Below are 24565 nucleotides of genomic sequence, written 5' to 3'. Positions count from 1 at the left end.
ATACTTTTAATTTAAGTTTGCTCGTCAGTGGAGTCCTTTTTTCTCGTCTCATGTTTTTCATTTCATTATGCTCGTCATTAGTCCTTTTCTCATATTCTAGGTAGTTTTTTATTTGTTCGTCAGTAGAGTCCTTTTTAATTTTCATATATTGCAAAATACGTTTCCTCACTTTTTCTTATAAGAGCAAAAGCTAGGAAATTAATAGAAGGACTATACTGACGAGCTAAAGCTAAAATATACAAAAAAGGGACTCTACTGACGAGCAAATTAATCTAGAATTAAAATAAAGGATTCTACTGACGAGCAAAAGATAAAATTTATAGAATTTTCCAGATATGGGACTCAAATAAAAATCGCATAACGGATATTTAAAGGATTTTTTTTACGATAAGAATAATCAAGATTTGCAAGCCTTAAATAAACTAATTCAATGTTCATTTCACTTTTTTCTTCAAGTTATTGTATTAGATAATACTAATGTTAGGCTTAATATTGTTTCATAGTTGTATATTACTGTAATTAATTCAATTAAGATAATTTTTTTTATGTAATTATTAAATTTAATCCTGTATCCGTGATATAAATATTAATGAATATAGATATAGAACTTACTTGCACTCGTACTCAATTCCCTTGATACTGATAATAGTTTTGGACTGGTTAACCATTCCGTCCAGGACAGGATGTCTCGTACCCATGCTGCATTGCAAAGATCCACAACGAACGTGACTGGAAAAAATTAAAAAAATTAGACATTCATAGCTGTTAACGCCTTACTCAATAATAAACCCTCATCCCTTATTATATAATTTAGTACCATTAAATAATCCCTTTCATTTTTATGAATCCTGTCCCTTAATCTATCATCATACCATGAATCCATTTTTCTAAGAATCTTTAATCCACGTACCATGGAGTCACCGGTTAATACCTAATTGGTCAAAAATGTAATGGGATGTCGATTGAACCCACAAAAACAAACCAATCAGAAAAATCATATAAAATTGTAAAATCTTTGTAATTTAGTAATATTTAAAATCTCATCTAACAAACATCAGTAATAATTCAAACTTCATCTAAGTAACTATATCATCTATAAATCGTAATATTTAAATACACAACAATTAAACTACATATCATCTTTTAATCGGTCTGATATAGCCAATATATAAATATATCTGGTCCTTTGGAAAATATAAATGAAGTGCAAGTGTATTTAATACACGGCAGCATCTCGGTGGATCACAAACTTCTATACATTTTTATTATAGATTACTAATATCTATTACAACTACTTACTCTCGTGCACATTTGACGTATCCATCTGTATTTGAATCGTAGCCACAATGTCCACTTAAGGAGCCCCTAGAATTGAATTGTTCGTAGCACTCGGATCCTGCAGGAGTTGCTCCGTAGCCCCAAACGGCACTACATTGGGCTGCCAAGGTGGGACAGACACCAGCAAAACAAAAGGCTGTTGGTGCTTGATCTTCTAAGGAAAAACAATAATATTGGGATAATTATATTTATTCGTCATTTATGTCTAAGCTTTCCAAAACTTGTTTTACGTTAAGAGTACTTAAGGGACACAACTAGTGTAACCGCCTAAAAAAAGGTGATTTTTGAAAATTTATATTAAAAAAACTACTTTATCAATCATTTCAAAATTTTAGGAATATATTTATACATGTCTTAAGAATACATAGTAAAACTTTTGAAGAAAAAAATTAAATATTTTTTAAGTTATCGTCGATCTCCAACGGCGCGACAAAAAAGACCCTTCACTGCTGCAGTGATTCCGGCCTTCTACGTGGATGAAATTAAAAAAAAAGAAATTGTCGTTAAACTAGATAATATTGTCTGTAAAATGACCTACGATAAAAAAACAAAAATTGGCAAAATGGCGGCGTTTTACAAAAAAGTCGAATTTTACCCAAAATCTTGGTCGTTTTTGACCTGCCAAAATTCGATTTTTGATCCGATCAAAAAATCGATAGGTCATTTTACGGAGAACTGTACATAAAACATGTAAAAAAAATTTGATACTGATCTGATCATTTGTTTTGGAGTAATTGCTGCAGCAAATTCGGAAAATGCTGTTTCGAGAAAAACGCGTTTAAATATAAAATAATCGTTATACTATATACTATATATACACGTACACTCTTTAAATGGCTGTGACTTAAAAACTATTTAAGATATCGATTTAAAATTTGAAATTTTCGAAATATGGAAAAATTAAAAATTCGATTTTTTGAAATTTGAAATTTTCACACTAGTTGCACCCCTTAAATAAAAAATTAGTTTAAATTGTCTTTTTCTATCTATTACTCCAACTTCTACTTGCATTTGGTCTACGGTATTCAATTTTGGGGTTTTTCAGCATCTTCAAAACATGTTTTCAAACTGCAGAAAAAACATTCGATCCCTATTGATAGGGAGATGTGCTGATTCGTTTTTGGCAAAGGCAGGTCCAGCCGTTACGGAGATATGGAGCAAAAAGTGCAGAAAATAGAAATCGAGTTTTTGAGAGAACGGATCATCCGATTTGTATGATACAAAAAAAAATTCAGTTCGTAATGACGGGGACGGCCAAAATTAGTTTTTGGCAAAGGTAGGTCTAGCGGTTTCGGAGATACAGAGCTAAATGTTAAAAAAATGGCAGTTTTTGAGAGAACTAAGCGTCCGATTTGAATGATTCAAAGAACTTTCTGCTTGTTTCAACAAAATAATTACTTTCGGTAAAAAATTTTTGTTTCTAATTTTTTTTTTCAAAAAAAAATTTTGTAATTTTGGATTACAAATTCAAAAAATGAGCCACGCTAAGCACAGTCTAAGCGCCACTCTGGTACAAATGTTTCCCCAAGTGCGTTTGGACTGTTTATGTACTGGAGCACTTTTCCAATGAAAATGGAAAAAGATAAGTGAAAATGCCGCCAAGATAAGCACAGTGTAAGTGAAAATGTCGCACAGATTTATTTGCAAATGCGTTTAGACTGTGACTATAAGCAACGATTTTTTTTTTAAATTGAATTCGAAATGAAATGACGATTGTTAATGTTCTAGAGATCCGGAAATTGATTTATGATTTACATTTGATTTGCTCAGATATAACAAGATAGCAAAAATTATGAAAGTTACAGTATTTGTAATAATATATTTGAAACGTTTAAAATTTCTCGAATATTTCATTACCGTACGGGAAGTTCCAGCAATTTGCCTTAAGGCACGATGCCATACACCACTAGTTTTCTCATTCAAATACAAATAACAAAAGTTGCAGTATTTATAATGATCTATTTGAAATCCTTTATTATTTCTCGATTCTATTTAATTACGGAACTGGAAGTTTCACCAAATTGCTTTAAGGCACGATGCCATGCACCACTAGTTATATTTTTATTAAGTTGAGAACAAATATCACAATAGGCAACAAAAATTAAACAATTATCAATTCTTACTGACATAATAAATTCTCACAAGAAATTAAATTTTGTATTTTTTAGAGTTAGATAATGTGTCATCCGCAGATAAAAAATCATCGAATAAAGAAATAATGAAAAAGAGTAAAAGTAATAATAAAAATGATAATCACAATTTAATACACATTATAAAAATCCACGAAAGAACTAAAGATCCTAGATATTGTAATACCCAGCCATGGCCAGATACTATTTAATAATAGTAATTATAAACTAATATATACTACAAGTTTGAAAATGTTTGTTTTATTATTAAGAATTATTTAAAAAGTTAATCGGTTCTCAAAATGTAACAATTGAAAAAAGTTATTCATGTACTCTTATTTCAAAACAACATGACGCAACCATGTATGTTTTCTCTGCGACAAACACGTATCTCAAAGAATTGAAGAAAAAATAATGATAAATTGTTTATAATATCATACTTGTCTCAAATAATTATCACAAGATTGATTATTCTTAGAATTATAAAAAAAATTGTTAACATCCGTTTAAAAGTTCGTTATAAAACGTTTTTAGTCTCTGAAAAGCAGTAGTTTTTGAGATACGAGGTTGCGTCAGAAAACCATCGATATACTTACTATGTGGCAAATGATATTTATTATTACCTTCGTCTCCTTGGCCCCCCGGATTGTTTTCCTGGACACCACTGCCACCACAAGGAACTCCGTCCCTCATGTGGACGTCTTTGGGACAAGCCCCAGATTCTCCAGTGCAATGTTCAGGAAGATCACACTCGTCCACTGGGTGCCTGCATATTGTTCCAGGAGCGACCAACTGCAAAAAATAAATCAGTTCATCAAGTTAAGAATTATAACATTCTAGATCCTCCTCCCATGCAGTAATGCCCAGAGGCAAGGGCAAAGCGGAGGTTTCAGTCGGTATTATACCAGAGCGGTATTGAGTCCGACATACCCAGACAAAAGACCAGTCTAGGAAGAAAAGAAATTTCTCTAGTCATCGACTCACCCTGCAGTTATCACAACATGGTCCGGCAGCACATTCGGCTTCTTTTTTGAGTTTGCAAGTGATGGCATCACAACAAGGATCTGTGGCTTCACATTCCGATATCAGACCACAATCGCATTCTTCACCATCTTCGACAACGCCGTTACCACAGTTTCGATGAACTTCCAACTATAAAAGATAAATGATATAAAAAAACTATACTGATAATAATAATAACTAGTGGTATATGGCATCGTGCCTTAAGGCAAATTGCTACAACTTCCCGTACCGTAATAAAATATTCGAGACATTTTAAACGTTTACAAATATATTATTACAAATACTGTCTGTAACTTTCATTATTTTTGCTATCTTGTTTGTTATATCTAAGCAAATCAAATGTAAATCATAAATCTCCAGAATTTATCTCCAGAACATTAACAATCGTCATTTCATTTCGAATTAAATTTCAAAAAAAAAAAAAATATTTACATAAAATTGAAAAATTGCTCCAGTATAGTCACAGTCTAAACGCATTTGCAAACAATTTTGTGCGACATTTTCACTTATACTGTGCTTAGCTTGGCGGCATTTTCACATTTTTCAATACTTGATTTTTCACAAAATTGGAACAGTGCTCCATTATATAAACAGTCTAAACGCACTTGGGTAAACATTTGTACAAGAGTGACGCTTAGACTGTGCTTAGCCTGGGTGATTTTTTGAATTTTTAATCCAAAATTACAAAAATATTTTTTGAAAAAAAAATTAGAAACATTTTTTTTCAAAAGCAATTATTTTGTTGAAACAAGCAGAAAGTTCTTTGAATCATTTAAATCGGGCGCTTAGTTCTCTCAAAAACTGCCATTTTTTGCACATTTAGCTCTGTATCTCCGAAACCGCTGTGCCTACTTTTGCCAAAAACTAATTGCGCTTTCGGGCGCACGGATCAACCCATTTGAATGGTTCAATCGATAAAATTCAAAAGATCCCTATTGATAGGGAGATGTGCTGATTAGTTTTTGGCAAAGACAGGTCCAGCCGTTACGGAGATACGGAGCAAAGAGTGCAGAAAATACAAATCGAGTTTACGAGAGAACGGAGTATCGGATTTGAATAATCTAAAAACCATTCAATTAGTAATGATCGGGAGAAGTGTTTATTAGTTTTTGGCAAAGGCAGGCCCAGTCATTTTGAAGATACGGAGCTAAATATGTAAAAAATGGCAGTTTTTGAGAGAACTAAGCGTCCGATTTAAATGATTCGAATAACTTTCTGCTTGTCTTAACAAAATAATTGATTTTGGAAAAAAATATTGTTTCAACTTTTTTTTCTAAAAAAAAAATTTGTTTGTATATCGAAAATAATTCAGAATTTCAAATTTTATTTTTAATTCTGACTATAGTTCTAATATACTTTAAACAAATAATTTTAACTTTGCAATTCAGATTAAATAATTCTTATAAATATTAGATAATGTTACAGTAATTATAATAATCTATTTGAAAACATTTGATATTCCTCGAACATTTCGTTACGGTACGGGAAGTTCCAGCAATTTGCCTTAAGGCACGATGCCACACACCCCACTAGTTTATAGATTGTACAACCGTAACAATTTTTTTAAAATTTTATTCTTTATTTTAATTTTTTTAATGCAAAATGAAAAACTATATACAACTCCCAATTTCATTCTCTTATTTCATAATAGTCATTTTAGCTCGACAATCGATCAATTAACAATGATCGTCCTTTTTGTGAACGTTTTTAATTGAAATTCAATCAAAATTTTTCTGAGCTTATAGAAAAGCTTGAATTTATAAGCTATATTCGTTGCAATATTTTAAAAACAATTCTTAGATATTGGCGACGAAATGATTATCACCGATAAAATTAACTCATTTGCAGTCTTATCCTATTGTACAAATATTTCACGATGTGCATAAGAAGTACATAGTTTTGCAGAAGAAGCAATTTTAGCAAAAATATTTAGAAATTTAATATTAAAATCTGAAGATAAAACTGTTTTGAAAAGAAAGTTAGATTTTTTTTAGAGTTATTGAAATCTGACTCGTTTCGCTAAGCATAGCATAACATAATACAAATATGGATGTTAGTATTTTAGCGTTGCATTGGGTAAATTAATTATCAATGTATTTTTGTGTTGGCTGCCCCTCTCATTTATATACTACATATTTATACATTCAGAATTAGTTAGTCATTTTTTATACTAATGATTTTCTAAAAATATTTCCTGAGGCAAAACGTTCGCCGGTTTAGCTAGTAAATATATAAATTCCATGCGGCCCATCATAAAATTTTAAAATTTAAATTGGCCCGTGGATTAAAAAGGTTGCTCGCATTTGAACTAGATAGTCGTTTATTACCTCGTTTGGTTTGTTCATCAGGCACATCCCATCGCCTTGTCTCAAAGCCTTGATGTAATCGCTTCGAGAACACTCTGAGAACTTGTAAGGCTGAACATTCTCGAGACCAACAATACTCTGAGCCATTATACAACCGTGCCAATCTCTGCAGAAACACTGCTCACCTGGTAAAATATAAATATGAGGCTTTAACAACGTCCAGAAACATTAGTCGTTGATCTGTCTCAAAAAAAAAAATCTGTAATGATTTACTACAAAATATAACAGAACATCTATGAAGGCGATATCGCAGGATAGCGATCCTTCTCACACAGACAAATAATATATAACTGTAACAAATGTAGCTGAATGTACTTTGTATAGTTTGCTATGAATAATAAATCAGAAAAAAAAGTTAATCTGTCTACTTACGTCCATCATCATGCCCCATTCCAATATTGTGTCCGATCATATGGGCGACAGTACCAGCCAAAAGATGTGGTTCGTAGGTGTTTATATCGACACTTATTCCAACAGATTTTGGGGTGCAGACTGTCCTGGGTTCTGCCATTCCTGATTCACCACCGAGAAAAGTCTCACCACTGGGGGGAAAAATAAATAATTTTTCAACTTTCTACTAGGAGTCTAAATTATTTTCACTTTTAAACTTGAGAGAACGTAAAAAAACCTAAAAAGATGAACCTAATTCCAAAATTTCATACAGTAAAAAAATTCAGACCCAAAACGCTCCATTGGCTTGAGTAAATATTCCGTATCCAATTAAAATAAATTGAAATTAATTAAAATAAAAACAAGAACTAAGATAATTTGACTTATCAATGGTCTCCATATCAATCGTTTAAAAATACATACAATCCTAAATTTTCAACTAATTTAGCAAACTTATTTTGTAATAATAGTCATTTTAGTGGTTCAATCAATTTTCTCTCTGTTACAAATGAAATTTTCATGAGTTTTTGATAAAATTTCAAGATAGGTTCAATGATATAAGGAAACTATATAAAAACGACTACATAGTCCTAGTAGAAGTAGTAGATGATGGGGTTTATACAAAAACCGATATTTCAGAAAACCGGTTTTCGAATTTTAATTTCACTAAAAAACCGGTTTTCGAATTTTATATAGAAAATAAATTTTTTGCTCGAATATTTTGCAATTTATCCGCAAATTTAATGTAATTTAGAGCAGAATTTGACTGTATTTATTTATTGTTCAATTTCATGGATAGTAAACAAATTTATTTTAATTTTAATTAGTAGAACTGAAAAATAATAGTTTATCTTGATTAAATAACTTTGAAAATAATTATTCGTTAATCATGCATCATTTTCACATATAAGAATGAAAATATTTTTATGACAGTGAAGGGAAGTTTTCGAATAAATAAAAATAATGCATTTCTAAATAGTAAACAAATATTAGATACATACTTGTTAATATCAATTTTTGTTTTAAAAACAATTAAGCTAAACTCGGGTATTGTCTGTTCCAAGAAATTTTAATTAATTAATTTTAAACATTTCAAATACTCGTGCACGGAAGGTGGAAAAATTTTAGTACTAAAAAGGTGTATAAAGTTCCTATTTGGCAAAAGGTGTATTCACAAAAAAGTGTAATATATATGTCGCATTTCAAGGTGATTTTAGAGTATACCGAGTTGGTTTAGAATATTACACTATTAGAGACATTTATAGATTGATTAATTTAGTACATATTTGTCGTATACATCATTCATATTAAACGAATGGTTTTAGAATTATAGGTATATATATATATACATTAATGCAACGTACAATTTTGCTTCCGCCGTTTTTACAATGTGCTGTAGAGTGTAATAATGTAAGACATCATTGTTAATTATTAAATTTTAAACAAATCTCCCGAATACATTGTTCATATTAAATGAATAATTTAGAAGTTACAAGCAATTAGGTAAAAATATGTCACTAGGTATACTGTATTCCAAAGCAAGATTTCATTACAAACATTATGTAGAAGATCTTTGAAAAACTTCAGTTTGTTTGGAAACTAGTACACCTTATGTACAGATTATTTGTTGCTTTTTGATTGTGATTTTAAAGTATACCGAGTTGTTTTTAAAGCCTGATATAATAATCCTAAGTTTTTTGTTCTTTAATTTGTGGCTTCTAGCGTTTAAAACTCTTTTTTTAAGTTTGAGTAGAAAAAGTTACTTCTTCAAGAAGAAGTCACACTGATTTAAATTAATATATATACTGGTATAGCAATCTAAATTAATATATACAAAACATTTCTGGGAACCATTGCAAACTGATAAGATATCAAATGCTATTGAACCGATATGATTTCAAGAATCAAAACGCTTTCATCTATCGTTTATATTTGGCTATATTTGTTATTTTCCATTTATACAGCGAAAACCGACTTTTTCACTAAAAAACCGGTTTTCGAATCTCATAATTTTGCCAAAAAACCGGTTTTTGAAAACCGACAAACCCTAATAGATGATCAACTCGGATTAAAGGGTCTTAGTCTATTTCCTTACGTTAGTAGTTGTGTAGTGTCTTTTTCGACTTTATAGAGATTCCTGGACGTGTAGTCGTTGAAATTATACAAAGCCCTGCTAATATCCTGATTTCTATCTAAAACAGCCTGGTCTGATCCTTGCCAAGTCTCCACATAGACGACTGATACTCGAGTGTTCAGAGTTCGAAAATACTACAAAGAAAAAACAAACAAATGATTACATTTACTAAACAATGATTACATTTACTAAACAAATATTTTTAGGTAATAGTTTATAGTTTACCAGATCTGCAATGTTGGCCACTTGTATGGCATCGTGCACCACTTCGGCCCTGGTGCTTCCATTTCTCTTGTCGAACATTGCTTTATCGATCACCAGAGCAGTTTCTATGTATTTAGTTGCTTCTCTCACGTCACGTCGGGATCTTGAAGCTAAAAAAAAATTTATTTTAAAAACCCCAATGTAAAACTAGTGAGGTGTATGGCATCGTGCTTTAAGGCAAATTGCTGGAACTTCCCGTACCGTAATAAAATATTCGAGAAATTTTAAACGTTAATAACAAATACTGTAAGGTTAATTATTTTTGCTATCTTGTTATATCTGAGCAAATCAAATGCAAATCATAAATCAATTTATCTCCAGAACATTAACAATCGTCATTTCATTTCCAATTCAGTCTAAAAAAAAATAGCTGCCTAATTTGCACAAAATTGAAAAAGTGCTCCCGTATAGTCACAGTCTAAACGCATTTGCAAATGATTCTGTGCGATATACATCACTTATACTGTGCCTAGCTTGGCGGCATTTATAAGAACCAAAATGATTGTTGTTAAATTGAGGAGGCTACATTTTAATATATCTTGTTTTATACTTTTGGACCGGTTCGATTTTTATTTATTTGTTTATAACTTCTAAACTAATTGTCCGATTGTTTTGCAATATACAGCAAATATATAGCCAATTAAATAATCTACAACTTTTATTAACAACAAAATTTTGTATCTCTTATCCTTTTACCCAAAATTTGCAACGAAACAGGTTGTTGTTAAATTTTGAAGGTTGCATCAGTATATCTTGCTTCATACTTTTGGACCAGCTCGATTTATTTATTTATTTATAACTTCAAAATGAAATGCACCACCATTTTGCAATATTCAGCAAATTTATAGCCAATTAAATTATCTACAACTTTCATTAATAACAAAAATTGGTATCTCTTATCCTTTTATCAAAAAATTACATTTAAAAAGGTAGTTGCTAAATTTTGGAGGTTACAACATAGTACACATATATCTTACTCTGTCACTCTACACTGTCAGGTATATCGCACTCTTTTTCGCATTAATGTGCTATCTCTCTCTCTCTCATTTTGTTACTATATACTGTTGTCTCTTTTACGCAACAAAACAGACTCTATATCACATCGCGACTTAAGAAGTTTTACTTCAGAAATAAAATTCTATTTTACTAATTTATACATCGCCAACCTAAGAAGTTAAATTAAATTTTATTTTACTTATTTATTTACGATAAAATTCGTACATTTTCAACCTAAGAAGCTTTATTTCAGAAATGAAATTTCAAGAAGTGTTACTTAAAAAAAAATTTTTGTTTCGCTATTATTTATTTGCAATAAAATTTGTTCATTTGCTAACCTAAAAAGTTTCACTTCCAAAATAATTTTACTTATTTATTTACCTAAAATTTATCAAAAATATTTTTTTTATTTATCTACCTAAGAAGTTTTACTTCAGGAGACATTTTTTTAACTTCGCGTAGGGCAGTTATAGTAATGGGCCAAAAATCGAAAATGAAAATTTTTGCATATGTTCACGTTTCAATGGTTTCTGAACATTTTTAAGAGGCATACCTCAGAAACTAAATGGATGTGTGTGTGTGTGTGCGGATACAAATGTTTCTGTCGACGATATCGAGCGCACGGATCAAGTGATTTGAATGATCTATTTCCCATTCGATTCCTATTGATAGGGAAATGTGCTGATTAGTTTTTGGCAAAGGCAGGTCCATCCGTTACGGAGATGCGGAGCAAAGAGTGCAAAAAATACAAAACGAGTTTTTGAGAGAACGGAGTATCCGATTTGAATGATCTAAAAAACATTCAATTTGTAATGATTGGGAGAGGTGATTAGTTTTTGGCAAAGACAGGTCCTGCCATTTCGAAGATACAGAGCTAAATGTGCAAAAAATGACAGTTTTTGAGTGAACTAAGCGTCCGATTTGAATGATCTAAATAAAAAACTTTCTGCTTGTATTGATAAAACAATTGATTTTGAGGGTAAAAAATTATTACATCTCTTTTTATTTTCCATAAAATATTTTTGTGATTTTGTATTGAAAATTCAAAAAATTACCCAGGCTAAGCACAGTCTAAGCGGCACTCTGGTACAAATGTTTACCCAAGTGCTTTTAGACTGTTTATGTACACTGGAGCACTTTTCCAATTCGAATTTTGTGAAAACTATTGAAAAATGTGAAAATGCCGCCAAGCTAAGCACAGTTTAAGTGAAAATGTCCCACAGAATTATTTGCAAATGCGTTTAGACTGTGACTATACGGGAGTATTTTTTCAATTTTGTGTAAATTAAGCAACTATAATATTTTTTTGAAATTGAATTCGAAATGAAATGACGATTGTTAATGTCCTGAAGATAAATTGATTTATGATTTATGAATTATGATTAACATTTGATTTGCTCGGATATAACAAGATAGCAAAAATAATGAAACAATTACAGTATTTGTAATAATATATTTGAAAACGTTTAAAATTTCTCGAATATTTCATTACGGTACGGGATTTTCCAGCAATTTGCCTTAAGGCACGATGCCATACACCACTAGTTTTTTTATTGTATTATTGTGACTTACTGTCGAATCCGGGGAAGGCAGGTCCATGAAAAGAAACGTCTCTCCTGCTCCCGCGCAGTTCCATCCTTCCTGAATTTGCGCAGCCTTTGTTCGCCTTCGTCCTGGCCTCGAAGATGACATGGGGATGTTTCTGAAAAGAAATGTAAAAAATTATAAATATATGATAATCGAAAATGATCATTACAAAGCATTATTGTTGATTCAAATACAAATGGAATCACCTGTACAGATAGAAAGACAGATAGATCGTGTAAGCATATAGAAAAACAGATGGGAAACAGAAAGGTAAATATAGACAGGTGGAGCACGATTCCGGGAACACAGATCAACCGATTTGAATGATTCAAAAACATTCAATTCATACTGACAGGTAGATGTTCCAATTAGTTTTTATCAAAAACAGGTCCAGCCGTTTTGAAGATATAGTGCAAAAATTGCAATTAAGAATTTCTGAAAGAACGGAGCATTCTATTTAAGGGGCACACCTAGTGTGAAAATTTCAAAAAATCAAATTGTCGATTTTTCCATATTTCGACAGGTTGTACCTTTAAAAATAACATACCAAAATTTTAAATCGATATCTTAAATAGTTTTTGAGTCACAGCCATTTAAAGAGTATATATAAAGTATATAGTATAACGATAATTTTATTTTTAAACACTTAACGGTCGGTTTTTTTTCGTGAAAAGTGATCTAAAAGAGCAGGTTTTTTTATTGCAGATTTTAAAAGTTTAATTGATGTAATATGTGTTTCTGATAACATTTTCTTTTTATTTAATTTATTTTTTTTTAAAATTAACAATAAATATTATATAACCGATGACCGTTTTAACGGTTTTTGGACTACTTTTATGCTCTATGTAAAAACTATTGTGTTATAATATGATAAATAATACGAAATTTTGATTTAATAACTTTTCAATTTTAATAATATCTATTTATCTAAAAATAATATAACAAATTTGTAAACTAATAAGAAAATCCAACAATATATAATTATTAGAGCAAATATACGTGTAAAAACTCTAAAAGTTAAAAACAAAATAGATGGACGCTTTTTTCTCGAAACAGCATTTTCCGAATTTGCTGCAGCGATTACTCAAAAACAATTTTTTTTACGTGTTTTATATATAGTTTTGCGTAAAATAACCTATCGATTTTTTGATCGGATCAAAAATCGAATTTCGGCAGTTCAAAAACGTCCAAAATTTTGGGTAAAATTCGACTTTTAAAAAAAAAAACGCCATCATTTTGTCAAATTTTGATTTTTTTCTTTATCGTAGTTCATTTCACAGACAATATTATCTAGTTTAACGAGAATTTTTTTTTAAATTTCATCCACGTAGAAGATCGGAATCACTGCAGCAGTGCAGGGCATTATTTTTGTCACGCCGTTGGAGATCGACGATAACTTAAAAAATATTCAATTTTTTTCTTTAAAAATTTTACTATGTATTCTTGAAACATGTATAAATATATTCCTAAAATTTTGAAATTATAGATAAAGTAGTTTTTTTAATATAAATTCCCAAAAATCATCTATTTTAGGCGGTTACACTAGTTGAGCCCATTAAATGATTCAAAAAACATTTTACTTGTTTCGACATTAATTACATTTTTGCGAAGGCAGGTCCATTGACTTTGGATACGCAGCAAAAATGTATCAAATTGACATTTTTTGGACAAATATGATTTTTACAAAACATTATTTTTAAATCCCATACAAAGTATTTTTTAGTAAATAGGGAGACAAAAAATATACAGGTATACAAGTAGATTACTTATTATTATTATTTACACATATTGGGAAGTATAAGCAACTTGCCGCTAAGTAAAATGCCACTTACGCCCAGTTTTATTATGTTTAAACGAATATAATTTTAATGTGATTTCAGTGGGAAATTTACGCCCAACACGATCGACTAAGTTGTAAAATAATAGTAATGTTTTAAAGATGATAATAAATTTTTATACGTTATCTTAAATTAATTGGACTATAAAAATATTATAGATATTTCAAATTGTTGGGATAACTATTTAGTGTAATTTATAATTTTATTACCTAAATAATTAAAATTTACATATTTTACGTCCAGCTTGAAAAACTCACAGCTACTTGATGCTTTTTTCGTGTTTTTTTTTTCTATATATAATTTTTGCCAGTCCAATTTAGGTAAAAGTTCCCGTATCTGTCCAAATGGATTTAGAGGGATGGTTTTAAACCAAAAAGAATGAAATTCGTAGAAAAATACTTTATCATCATTCGTCTTTAAAAATACATGAATTTCTTAGATACACATTTGTGTATAAATGCTGATATATGTTAAATTCGACGTAAAAATAAGGAAAAAAATAAAAAAGGAGTGCGCGTAAGGTTAACACGCGATTGAAGTAATACTTATTTGCTACTGTACAAAATAGCAAATTTAAGTTAAGTAAAAATAAATACATCATATAAGAATTTTGAATAATGTTTATTTGTAATATGGTAAAACTCGTAATGCACACATTTATTAGTGTCGACAATTATACACATTCATATAATGATATATTTATAATAGCATTAAAAATATGTATAATATTTAAAAAACGATGATGTAATTAAAGTCATGCTTCTAAATATGACATGATCGGTTTGTCATTGTAATTAGCATTCAGAAATAAACCTTCATTAGAGAAGTGGAATAATTGCTGATTAATAACTTCTATAATATTTCCTAAACAAATATTGTTTTCGCAACTTCACTCATCATGTAATTGTATTTGAAGAACTTCATGTAATTAAAATGAACAAACATTCATTGACTGCTTGTTTTTTTTTACTTTTTCGCTGGCGATATAATCTCATTCTTTGAACAGCTGTAATATCTGTCTTGCCTAAAAAATATTTTCCATTTTTATAACTTCAAAGATTTATAGAAACTACAAGTCCATTTTTTATTTTATTTTTAGTTTTGCTCATCAGTAGAGTTCTTTTTTAATGTTATTTTTAGATTGCTCGTCAGTAGAGTCCTTTTTTCTTTAATTTTTAATTTAATCATCAGTAGAGTTTGAATTTTATTTTTATTTTGCACGTTAGTAGAGTCCCCCTCCCTTTTTAATTTTTAGTTTGATCGTCAGTAGAGTCCCTTTTTATTTAATTTTTAGTTTGCTCGTCAGTAGGGTCCCATTTTCTTACATTTTTTTTTTAATTATCAGTAGAGTTTATTTTTCTTTCATTTTTAGTTTTGTTCGTCAGTAGAGTCTCTTTGAATTTTATTTTTATTTTACTCGTCAGTAGAGTCCCCCTCCTTTTTTCATTCTTAGTTAGGTCGTCAGTAGAGTCCCTTTTTATTTACGAATAATATAGAAATAATTTCTAATCAATAAACTTACGTTTAGTACACGGCACAAATGTTTAATTTGTTTTATTATTTTGAAGGAACAGGGCAAAATATTCTTCTGATTCGGGCATTTTTCATTAAATCAAGATTTGTATTACGATGTGACTTTAAAATGTTTATTTATATATCTATGTCGATTTTCTTGTTGATATGGGTAAGCATACAACATCAGAATTCTATTCACATACACGACTAATCACAATCGACCCGTATAGAAATGATATCATCGAGAGCGAATGACGAATCATTGGCATTCGATTCTTATCTTATCTGCCGTAACGCACTTCCGTTGCATTTGTACCGATTTACACTTTGAAGTTTTACTTCAAAAATTCAAGTTTGTCTCTGTAAATCATAAAATAATCTAGTTTCTATAATATGATATACTTCATAGTTTTTTATTTCATTTCATTCAAAACTAGAAATGGGAACACAAAGTTGAAAACTGCGGCTGGAAAAGTTTTATAAAGAGTTACATAATAACATAATATAAGTTTCGACAACATCACAAACATCAAACATCGGGGAGTGCTTTGAAATGTGTAATGTAATAATATTATTTTATGTATATATGTATAATATAAATTTATATATGTATATATAACGATGTTTGTCGTCGTATAAATGTCGTTTAATGTATTCAGAATCATGCTCCACGATCAATTAGCGACTTAAACGCATAAATCCCAAAATTCAAAGCTTTGATAATATTTAATCAATGTACACACTCCAACATACACACACAAATTTATATAATATTGGTTATGAAATATTTTTACCAAATTCATGTTCAGGAGACAAACTCGATATTTTTTAATTTAGAACGAAGTTACATTATTTTTACGTGGAATTTAACATGTATCACATAAAGAAACTAGATGACCCGACAGACGTTGTCCTGTACCCATCTCTACAATTTTTTAATATAATATACTATTATTTACCGTTTACCTAAGAATATTAATTATTGTTTTTCAAATTACTCTTCACGCCAAAATGCATATACATTTATAAGGGCCGAATTGTATGTATTCATCTATACTTTCCCATTTGTTGTTATATAGTGAAATTTTTACGAATTTTAAAAATATTGTGAAAGGATTAGTAAAAGATGCAAAAAAATTATATATTAAAAAAAAACTATATTGAAAATTTCATATCCGAACTTTTGTTGGCGCCCCCTAAGGCGTGCACTCGTATTTTTCGCATGCATCGCATTAAAGTTAGGACCGGTCTTGATTAATACTTAATTTCATATTTTAAGTGAGTTAATTTGTCGTATCCTTTTCATATGTGTATCATTCAATTTGTCATACATATACTGTAATTCATATTTTTTAAATTTCTGGCACATCTCAGCTGCTTTTTGGCAATAATAACGTAGATATTTCATTTTTTTTTATTCATAATCAAATTTATTATACATTTTCTAACATTGTCTAGGTTCATAAGTAAATTGAAATTTTTGGCAGATGATAGTTTTCATTTGTTTTTAATGCAAACAATAACATGTCGTTTTTCCCATTTATTTTTACAATATTCCACATACATCCCAGTACTTTATAATCACATACATCCTAACAAATTTCCTTAACAGGCTTCAGAAAGATTTATCAAAATCCGAATAATTGTTTAGAAAGAGTATACAGTGAGTGCTTGTAATTTAATATGAACTTTATATAAGGCTGTCAAATATCTCCCTTCCGCCTTTTTGTATTATAAACCAAGAGCAAAAAAGCGGAAGGGAGATATTTGACAACCTAATATAATAGCAATAAAGCTCAAATTGATTCTACGTTTTAGTTAGAAAACGTTTGTATGAGAAAAAGAAAAGGGCTGTTTTTAGGATTTTCTCGGCAATTATTCGATTTTTTCTCGCCGTAAGAGCCATCCTTAGACTTCAACGAACATTTTGAAAAAATAATTGGCCAAATTGGTCCAGGCGTTGTTGAGTTATGCGCTTACCAACACATTTTGCGATCCATTTTTATATATAAGAAGATTATATAGGAGCATTTGAATGAGATACATAGATAAATTTATATTTATTTTTTTGAATCCTTCTTTAAAATTCCCTTTTCTTGTAGAAAATATTCATATATCTTTGGATAAATCTTCTCCTGTCTCATCTCTATGATATTGATCTCTACATCTTCATTGTCCATTATCTCGAAATTAGATTAGACAAACATCGGTGGAGGAACCGAGCGCTCGGTAAATAGAAACTTTGAGAAGTTTAGATCGCAGACCGCAGTTTATACAAAGCCCGATGGTAAATGATATATATATATATATATATATATATATATATATATATATATATATATCGTAAATCATACCTCGGAGCTAGTATGGTTAGTCCGAAAGGGGGTCCCTTTCAATATCTGCTAAGTCCGCTATTTGATGTTGACTAATCCCCAAAAGTAGTCGTGGCGGAGGAGAATGCTCCACTGTAGCATATATATATATATATATATATATATATATATATATATATATCTTATATATAAAAATGGAGCTCTCGATCAAATGATCCGGTGAAACTCGAAAACGGCTGAACCGATTTGGCCAGACTTAGTCTTGAAAAATTTGTGCTAATCAGTAGGTTGTCGGAAAGGTGAGATTTTATTTCAAAATCGTTTAGAAACTTTACATTTTTAATTTGAAATTTTTTGTAGAAGCGTAATTTGAATAAAACCATGGACGGTGGCTAATACGTCAAATGTCAAACGTTTTTGGCATGTTCAGATGATGTTCAATTACGTTTAATAGGATGTTTTACGTGAATATTATTTTATTATGATTGAATTGTAGTAAGTAGTTTTGTTTGTAGTTATATCTATATACAAAAACGTTAGTAAACGTTTTGACGTAAACAAATTGACGGCTTAAAATATATTTTAAAAATATAAAGCGTTGTAATACAGTTTTGAAATTATAGTATGTTATTTCTTAATATGTGTATTGAATTAAAAAAATATAAAATCAAATATGTTTCTAACAAAAGAAACTAAAAAATTGCAATGCACACGTGCATACTCTATTTTTATTAGTTGCGAATCGACGGTTGGATATGATATGAGAAGTACTTTTGAAAAATGTTTTAAAAATATGCAATATTATACTAGAGCTATAAAATTTTAGTATGTTATTACCTAATATATGTACTCAGTTATAAAAATATAAAATCACATATGTTTCTAACAAAAAAGCTATAAATGTGCAATTTTGTAAACAAATGCACTATTGCATATCTAGTTTCTAATAGTTGCAAGTCCACGGTTTGACGAGTATTTCGAAAAATATTTAAAAATATAAAACGTTATACTGAAGTTACAAAATTTTAGTATGTTATTTCTTAATATGTGTACTGAATTATAAAAATATAACATCACATATGTTTCTCACAAAAACAGCTATAAATTTGCAATTCAGTAAAATCATGTAATAGAGCCGCAAGTGTTACTACAAACTCAATAATATCAACTTTGTTGAAATGTTAATATAAAACTGCATTTTTTGTCGTTGTAGCACTCTTTTTTGCAAATTATATTTTTCTCAAACACGGTGCTCTGAAAGATCTCATTTGTATAATTATACACTCATTTGTATTTATAAAACATTTTCTAGGCTATACTACTTTTTATTTATGTTATTTTAATTCAGAACCTAAATTTTTTAATTTAATAATTTCTTAAAATTTATTGAAGAATAGATAGTAATATATAAATTTTTTATCTCTCCTCGCAGAAATTTGAAATTTGAAATTTTTTTATTAGCTCAATAATATTATTTGCAATTATACACAAAATCCCGAATCCAAAAATAATCTGAAAGACTTGAAACGTAATCAATAAGTTGAAAGATTAAAAAAGACTTGGATTAGGTTATACCATGTTTTCTAAAAAAAGTGTATAAAACTTCCAGTTTTAATTGTATTGACAAAATATAGACAAACTAATGGGGTTTATTGTTTTTATAATACCTTATTGTATATAGCATTCAAACAACACATCCTTATACACTAAAAGCATCAATATTTTTGATTCTCTAGAAATTGTTTAGAATATACCTTACTTAGCAAAACAACGTTTTCCGGGTCAGCTAGTATATACATATATAATATACATATAATATATATTTATATATATTTATATATATTTGTGTATAAATAAATATTTTTTCGATAATCCATTATTACGAGTGCAGAATGTAAAATGTAGAACACGAAATAATAATATGTAAATAATTCGCGTAATGAACTAAAATTTGCATAGAAATATAATTTGCGTCCTCGCAGATCACATTCTATTCGCAATGCATCATTTGCCAACAAGCCGAAAAAAAAGAAAATTAGCATTTATTATTTGTGTTGTGTTGTGTTTTGTGATGATTTGGATCGTCGCCAAATGCGAAAATCGATTGATTGACATCGTAAAACTAAACTAACTAAATGTGTTTAATTTTTTTTAAAATTGTATTTGTTGCCGCAATGCGATGATTTATTATAAAAGAAAACTTATGTTGCAATCTGCTCAAAGAAGAGGGAATTATAATATGTGTGCTCCGTTCATTCAAAAACTAGTGTGAAATTTTCAAAAAATCGAATTTTCAATTTTTCCATTTCTCGATAGGTTATACCTTTGAAAAAAACATACCAAAACTTTAAATCGATATCTTAAATAGTTGTTTTTGAGTCATAGCCATTTAAAGAGTATATATGAAGTATATAGTGTAACGATCGTTTTATCTTTAAACGCGTTTTTCTCGAAACAGCATTTTCCGAATTTGCTGCAGCGATTACTCAAAAACAAATGATCCGATCACTATCAATTTTTTTTGCATGTTCTATATATAAATAGTTCTCCATAAAATAAACTATCGATTTTTTGATCGGATCAAAAATCGAATTTTGGCAGCCCAAAAACGACCAAAATTTTGGGTAAAATTCGACTTTTTTTTAAAAAAACGCCGTCATTTTGTCGATTTTTGATTTTTTTTCTATCGTAGTTCATTTTACAGTCAATATTATCTAGTTTAACGAGATTTTTTTTTTAATTTCATCCATGTAGAAGGCCGGAATCACTGCAGCAGTGAAGGGCATTTTTTTGTCGCGCCGTTGGATATCGACGGTAACATAAAAAATATTTAATTTGTTTCTTCAAAAATTTTACAATGTATTCTTAAAACATGTATAAATATATTCCTAAGATTTTGAAATGATTAATAAAGTAGTTTTTTTAATATAAATTCCCAAAAATCACCTTTTTTTAGACGGTTACACTAGTTGTGCCCCTTAATTGCGATTTTTTGCACTATATTTTCACAACGGCTGGACCTGCTTTTGCCAAAAACTAATTAGAACATCTTCTTGTCAGTATGAATTGAATGTTTTTTTGAATCGTTCAAATTGGTTGATCTGTGTTCCCGAAATCTATTGAAAAATATGAAAATGCCGCCGAGCTAAGCACAGTATAAGTGAAAATGTCGCACAGAATTATTTGCAAATGCGTTTAGACTGTGACTGTACGAGAGCACATTTGCAATTTTGTGTACATTATTAGGCAACTATTTTTTTTTTAAATTGAATTCGAAATGAAATGACGATTGTTAATGTTCTGGAGATAAATTCTGGAGATTTATGATTTACATTTGATTTGGTCAGATCGTAACAAGATAGCGAAAATAATGAAAGTTACAGTATTTGTAATTATTAAGTATAATATTCCTAAAAGTATATACTATATACTATAAGGGTGCATTTATAAAAGTTTATGTTTTAGAACAAATTATTAAAGTTTTTGACAACTTTATAAAATATTGTCCGGCTGTGGAATCACTTGCAAATAAAATATTCTCGTTTTTAAGAATTTATACCGGGCGTACTATATATAGTAAAAGGGTTTAATTTTAGTATATTATTCCTAAAAGTATATCCTCTAATTGTACATTTAGAAAATTTAATGTTTTAGAACAAATTATCAAAGTTTTTTACAACTTGATAACATGTTGTCTGTCTGAGAAATCACTTGCAAATTATTATTGGTTAAAATATTCTTATTTTCAAAATTTTATGCTAAATAATATATGCATAGTTAAGAGTTATATTTTTAATGTATTTTAGTATGAAGTATGTACTTTAATATTTCATCATAAAATTTGACAGTAATTTTGTAAATTATTAAAGTTTTTGATGTTTTTACTCGCAGAGTTTTTATTAATTTAGTTAGTTTATTTATCAGTTTTTAAAAATCTATACCGGCTGTACTATATATAGTTAAGGGCTGTAATTCTTGCAAAATTTTCATAAAAATATATACTTTAATTGTGAATTATAGAATTTATTATTACATACATATATATACACATTCGGTACCGAAGTTTCAATAAACTTGCAATCTTCGGTACTAGAAATGCGAATGACGCTAATATGAACGTAGCATTCTAGATCCTCCCCCCACGAAGTAATGTAATATCTAATTTTCTATTGTTTATGAACTTACCGATAAGTCTCCGCCGTAAAATGGATGTATGACAAAAGTTTCGTTTCCGACATGAATGACTCCGGAGACTCCGTTGCAGGTGTGAAAAGCGGCGGAGGCTCCGGGGTAATCTTTGACAGTTCCGTGATAGTAACAATGCTCGATTTCCTAAAAAAAAAATAAAAAAAAAAAATATATACCCCAACAAGGTAAAAAAGAGTGCGCGTAAGGATCACACGCGATTGAAGTAAAACTTATTTGCTACTGTACAATATGGCATTCAAGTTAAAAATAAATACATCATGTAACTATTTTGAATAATGTTTATTGGTAATATAGTAACACTCGTGATGCACACATTTATTAGTGTTATCAATCATTATACACATTTATATAATGATAAATTATAAATTATATATTTATGATTGCATTAAAAATATGTATAATATTCACAAACAATAATGTAATCAAGGTCATACTTGAAATATGACATGATCGGTTTAAAGTAATTGCTGATTAATTCTATAATATTCGTTCACACAGTGTATTATGTTATGTTGAACAACGCCTAAACAAATATTGTTTTCGTAACTTCAGTCATCATGTAATAATTGTATTTGAAGAACTTTACTTTACATTCATTTACTGTTCGTATTTTTTTACTTTTTTGCTGGCGATATAATCTCATTCTTTGTACAGCTGTAATATCTGTCTTGCCTAAAAAATTGAAGCCATACTTTTATATTTGTTTTATTTATCAAGCCTTGCACATAGCTTGATCTATGAATCATTTTCTTTTTTATGTGAACGTTAATGCAATGATCATCATCAATATTACGAGGTAATCAATTAACCATATTATTAACGTCAACAGGCACATTTATAATTTGGCTAAATATTCCAAATTGTCCATTTGCATGGAACACAACATTGGTGAAATTAATCTTTCAGATGCAGTATCTAGTTTAAATAGATAATTTGGTATAGGTGGAAATACAAACCCGTTAAATTTACACAAAGTGCGAATTTTACCCGAATTCAATGCCTTTCGACAAGTTTGACATCCAACCTGATTATTTGAATCAATATTTAGAAAGGCATTATTAAGAATTTGTTTTTGAGCATCATTTGATATTTTTAACTCACTTTGAAACCAAAGTCGATCACACACAAAACATACATAGCCAAAGCTATCACTTATAAATTGTTTTTCAAACAATTTTCGTGCATTCTTAAGCAAATTGAAGTCTTCATATGGCAGTTCAAATACTTCATTTGATACATTATATGCAGAATCATTAATTTGCAATTGACGTGATGTAGTTGCTGTATCAGAAAATGTTATAGCAGTACTTTTATCTAAAAAGATAACAGAATAATATGTTTAAATGTGAATAGTTGAAGCGTTTCTTAGGAGTCAAATAGCTTGAAAAGATTCTTACTTATGTCAATGGTGTTGACATTAACATCTAAATTGATACCTAGCTCAAAATTTTCTAATAAATTGACAGTAACCGATTATTTTCCTGCAGTTGTTTGGTTTGACGATGTAATCTTGATCTTTCAGAGTTTGTAAGAGGCTTTGAACCTGCATCAATATTTATAATTACTATTGTAATAAATTAAAATTAGTCTTCATAGCCATCATAAAAAAACATGTAAACTTTCTCTAAATTTTCAATAAAAAAATATTGTTTTCACAATTTCACTTATCATGTAATTGTGTTTGTAGAACTTCATTATTGACTGCTTGTTTGATTTGACTATTTCGCTGGCGATACAATTTCATTCTTTGAGCAACTGTAGTGTCTGTCTTTTGTAAAAGTATTTTCCATTTTAGTAATAACCTCAAAGGTATACAGTAACCTCGAAAAACTCGAATAATACAAATTACTTCAATAAACTTATATTTTTTACGCAGCACAGATTTTTCCTTTGTTTCATTATTTGCGATTATTTGCACTATAATAATTTATGGGGGACAGGATAAAATATTCTTCCGATCCTGACATTTTTAATAACTCGCGACTTATACCACTATTTAACCTTAAAATGTTTTGAAATAACACGGTGACGTACGCACGTATAAAGTCCCGTATAGAAATCATATCATCGAGAGCGAATGACTCTCACTTCAGCTTGGCGTAACAATTTCCGTTGCATTTGTACGGATTTACACCCATGTCGCGCCTAAAGAAGTTTTACTTCAATAATGAACTAGCTGTACAGAAAACACATATAATACAATGTCTTTCTATCTCCTTTTCAAAATCAAGACATACAATTTTCCCTCAAAGGGCGTTATGAATATAATTATACTTATATCCCGTAGATAATTCGAGTTAAGGGCATTACCTTGACGCCTGCAACAACCCCTTTCTTTATTTTATTCGCCTCGTGCCGCAAAGATTTTTCAACCCTTATTGTATAATATTATATTTATATAGAGTAGGAGGAGGAGGTCCTTTTTACTGTTATTATCCTTATG

General features: G+C 29.5%; 1 protein-coding gene across 1 annotated transcript in view; it reads right to left on the bottom strand.

The window, feature by feature from the left end:
* The window catches only part of LOC113386392, a 256913-nt gene that overhangs the window by 30197 nt on the left and 202151 nt on the right, over positions 1-24565 (bottom strand). Inside the window, exons 7-18 of the mRNA XM_026624172.1 lie at positions 22099-22245; positions 20934-20936; positions 12250-12342; positions 11584-11589; positions 9606-9791; positions 9342-9514; positions 7229-7398; positions 6818-6981; positions 4452-4619; positions 4130-4259; positions 1300-1489; positions 613-729 (exon numbers count right to left, since the gene is read on the bottom strand). Of these exons, the coding sequence (XP_026479957.1) occupies positions 613-729; positions 1300-1489; positions 4130-4259; positions 4452-4619; positions 6818-6981; positions 7229-7398; positions 9342-9514; positions 9606-9791; positions 11584-11589; positions 12250-12342; positions 20934-20936; positions 22099-22245 (1547 nt within the window). The remainder of the gene's footprint in view (positions 1-612; positions 730-1299; positions 1490-4129; positions 4260-4451; positions 4620-6817; positions 6982-7228; positions 7399-9341; positions 9515-9605; positions 9792-11583; positions 11590-12249; positions 12343-20933; positions 20937-22098; positions 22246-24565) is intronic.

Source organism: Ctenocephalides felis, unplaced genomic scaffold (genome assembly GCF_003426905.1).
Source record: "Ctenocephalides felis isolate EL2017-DRISC unplaced genomic scaffold, ASM342690v1 CF-g0.4_SCAFFOLD_03571, whole genome shotgun sequence".
Lineage (NCBI taxonomy): Eukaryota > Metazoa > Arthropoda > Insecta > Siphonaptera > Pulicidae > Ctenocephalides > Ctenocephalides felis.
The sequence above is the reverse complement of the archived record's forward strand: the minus strand, read 5'-3'. Positions and strand labels throughout refer to the sequence as shown.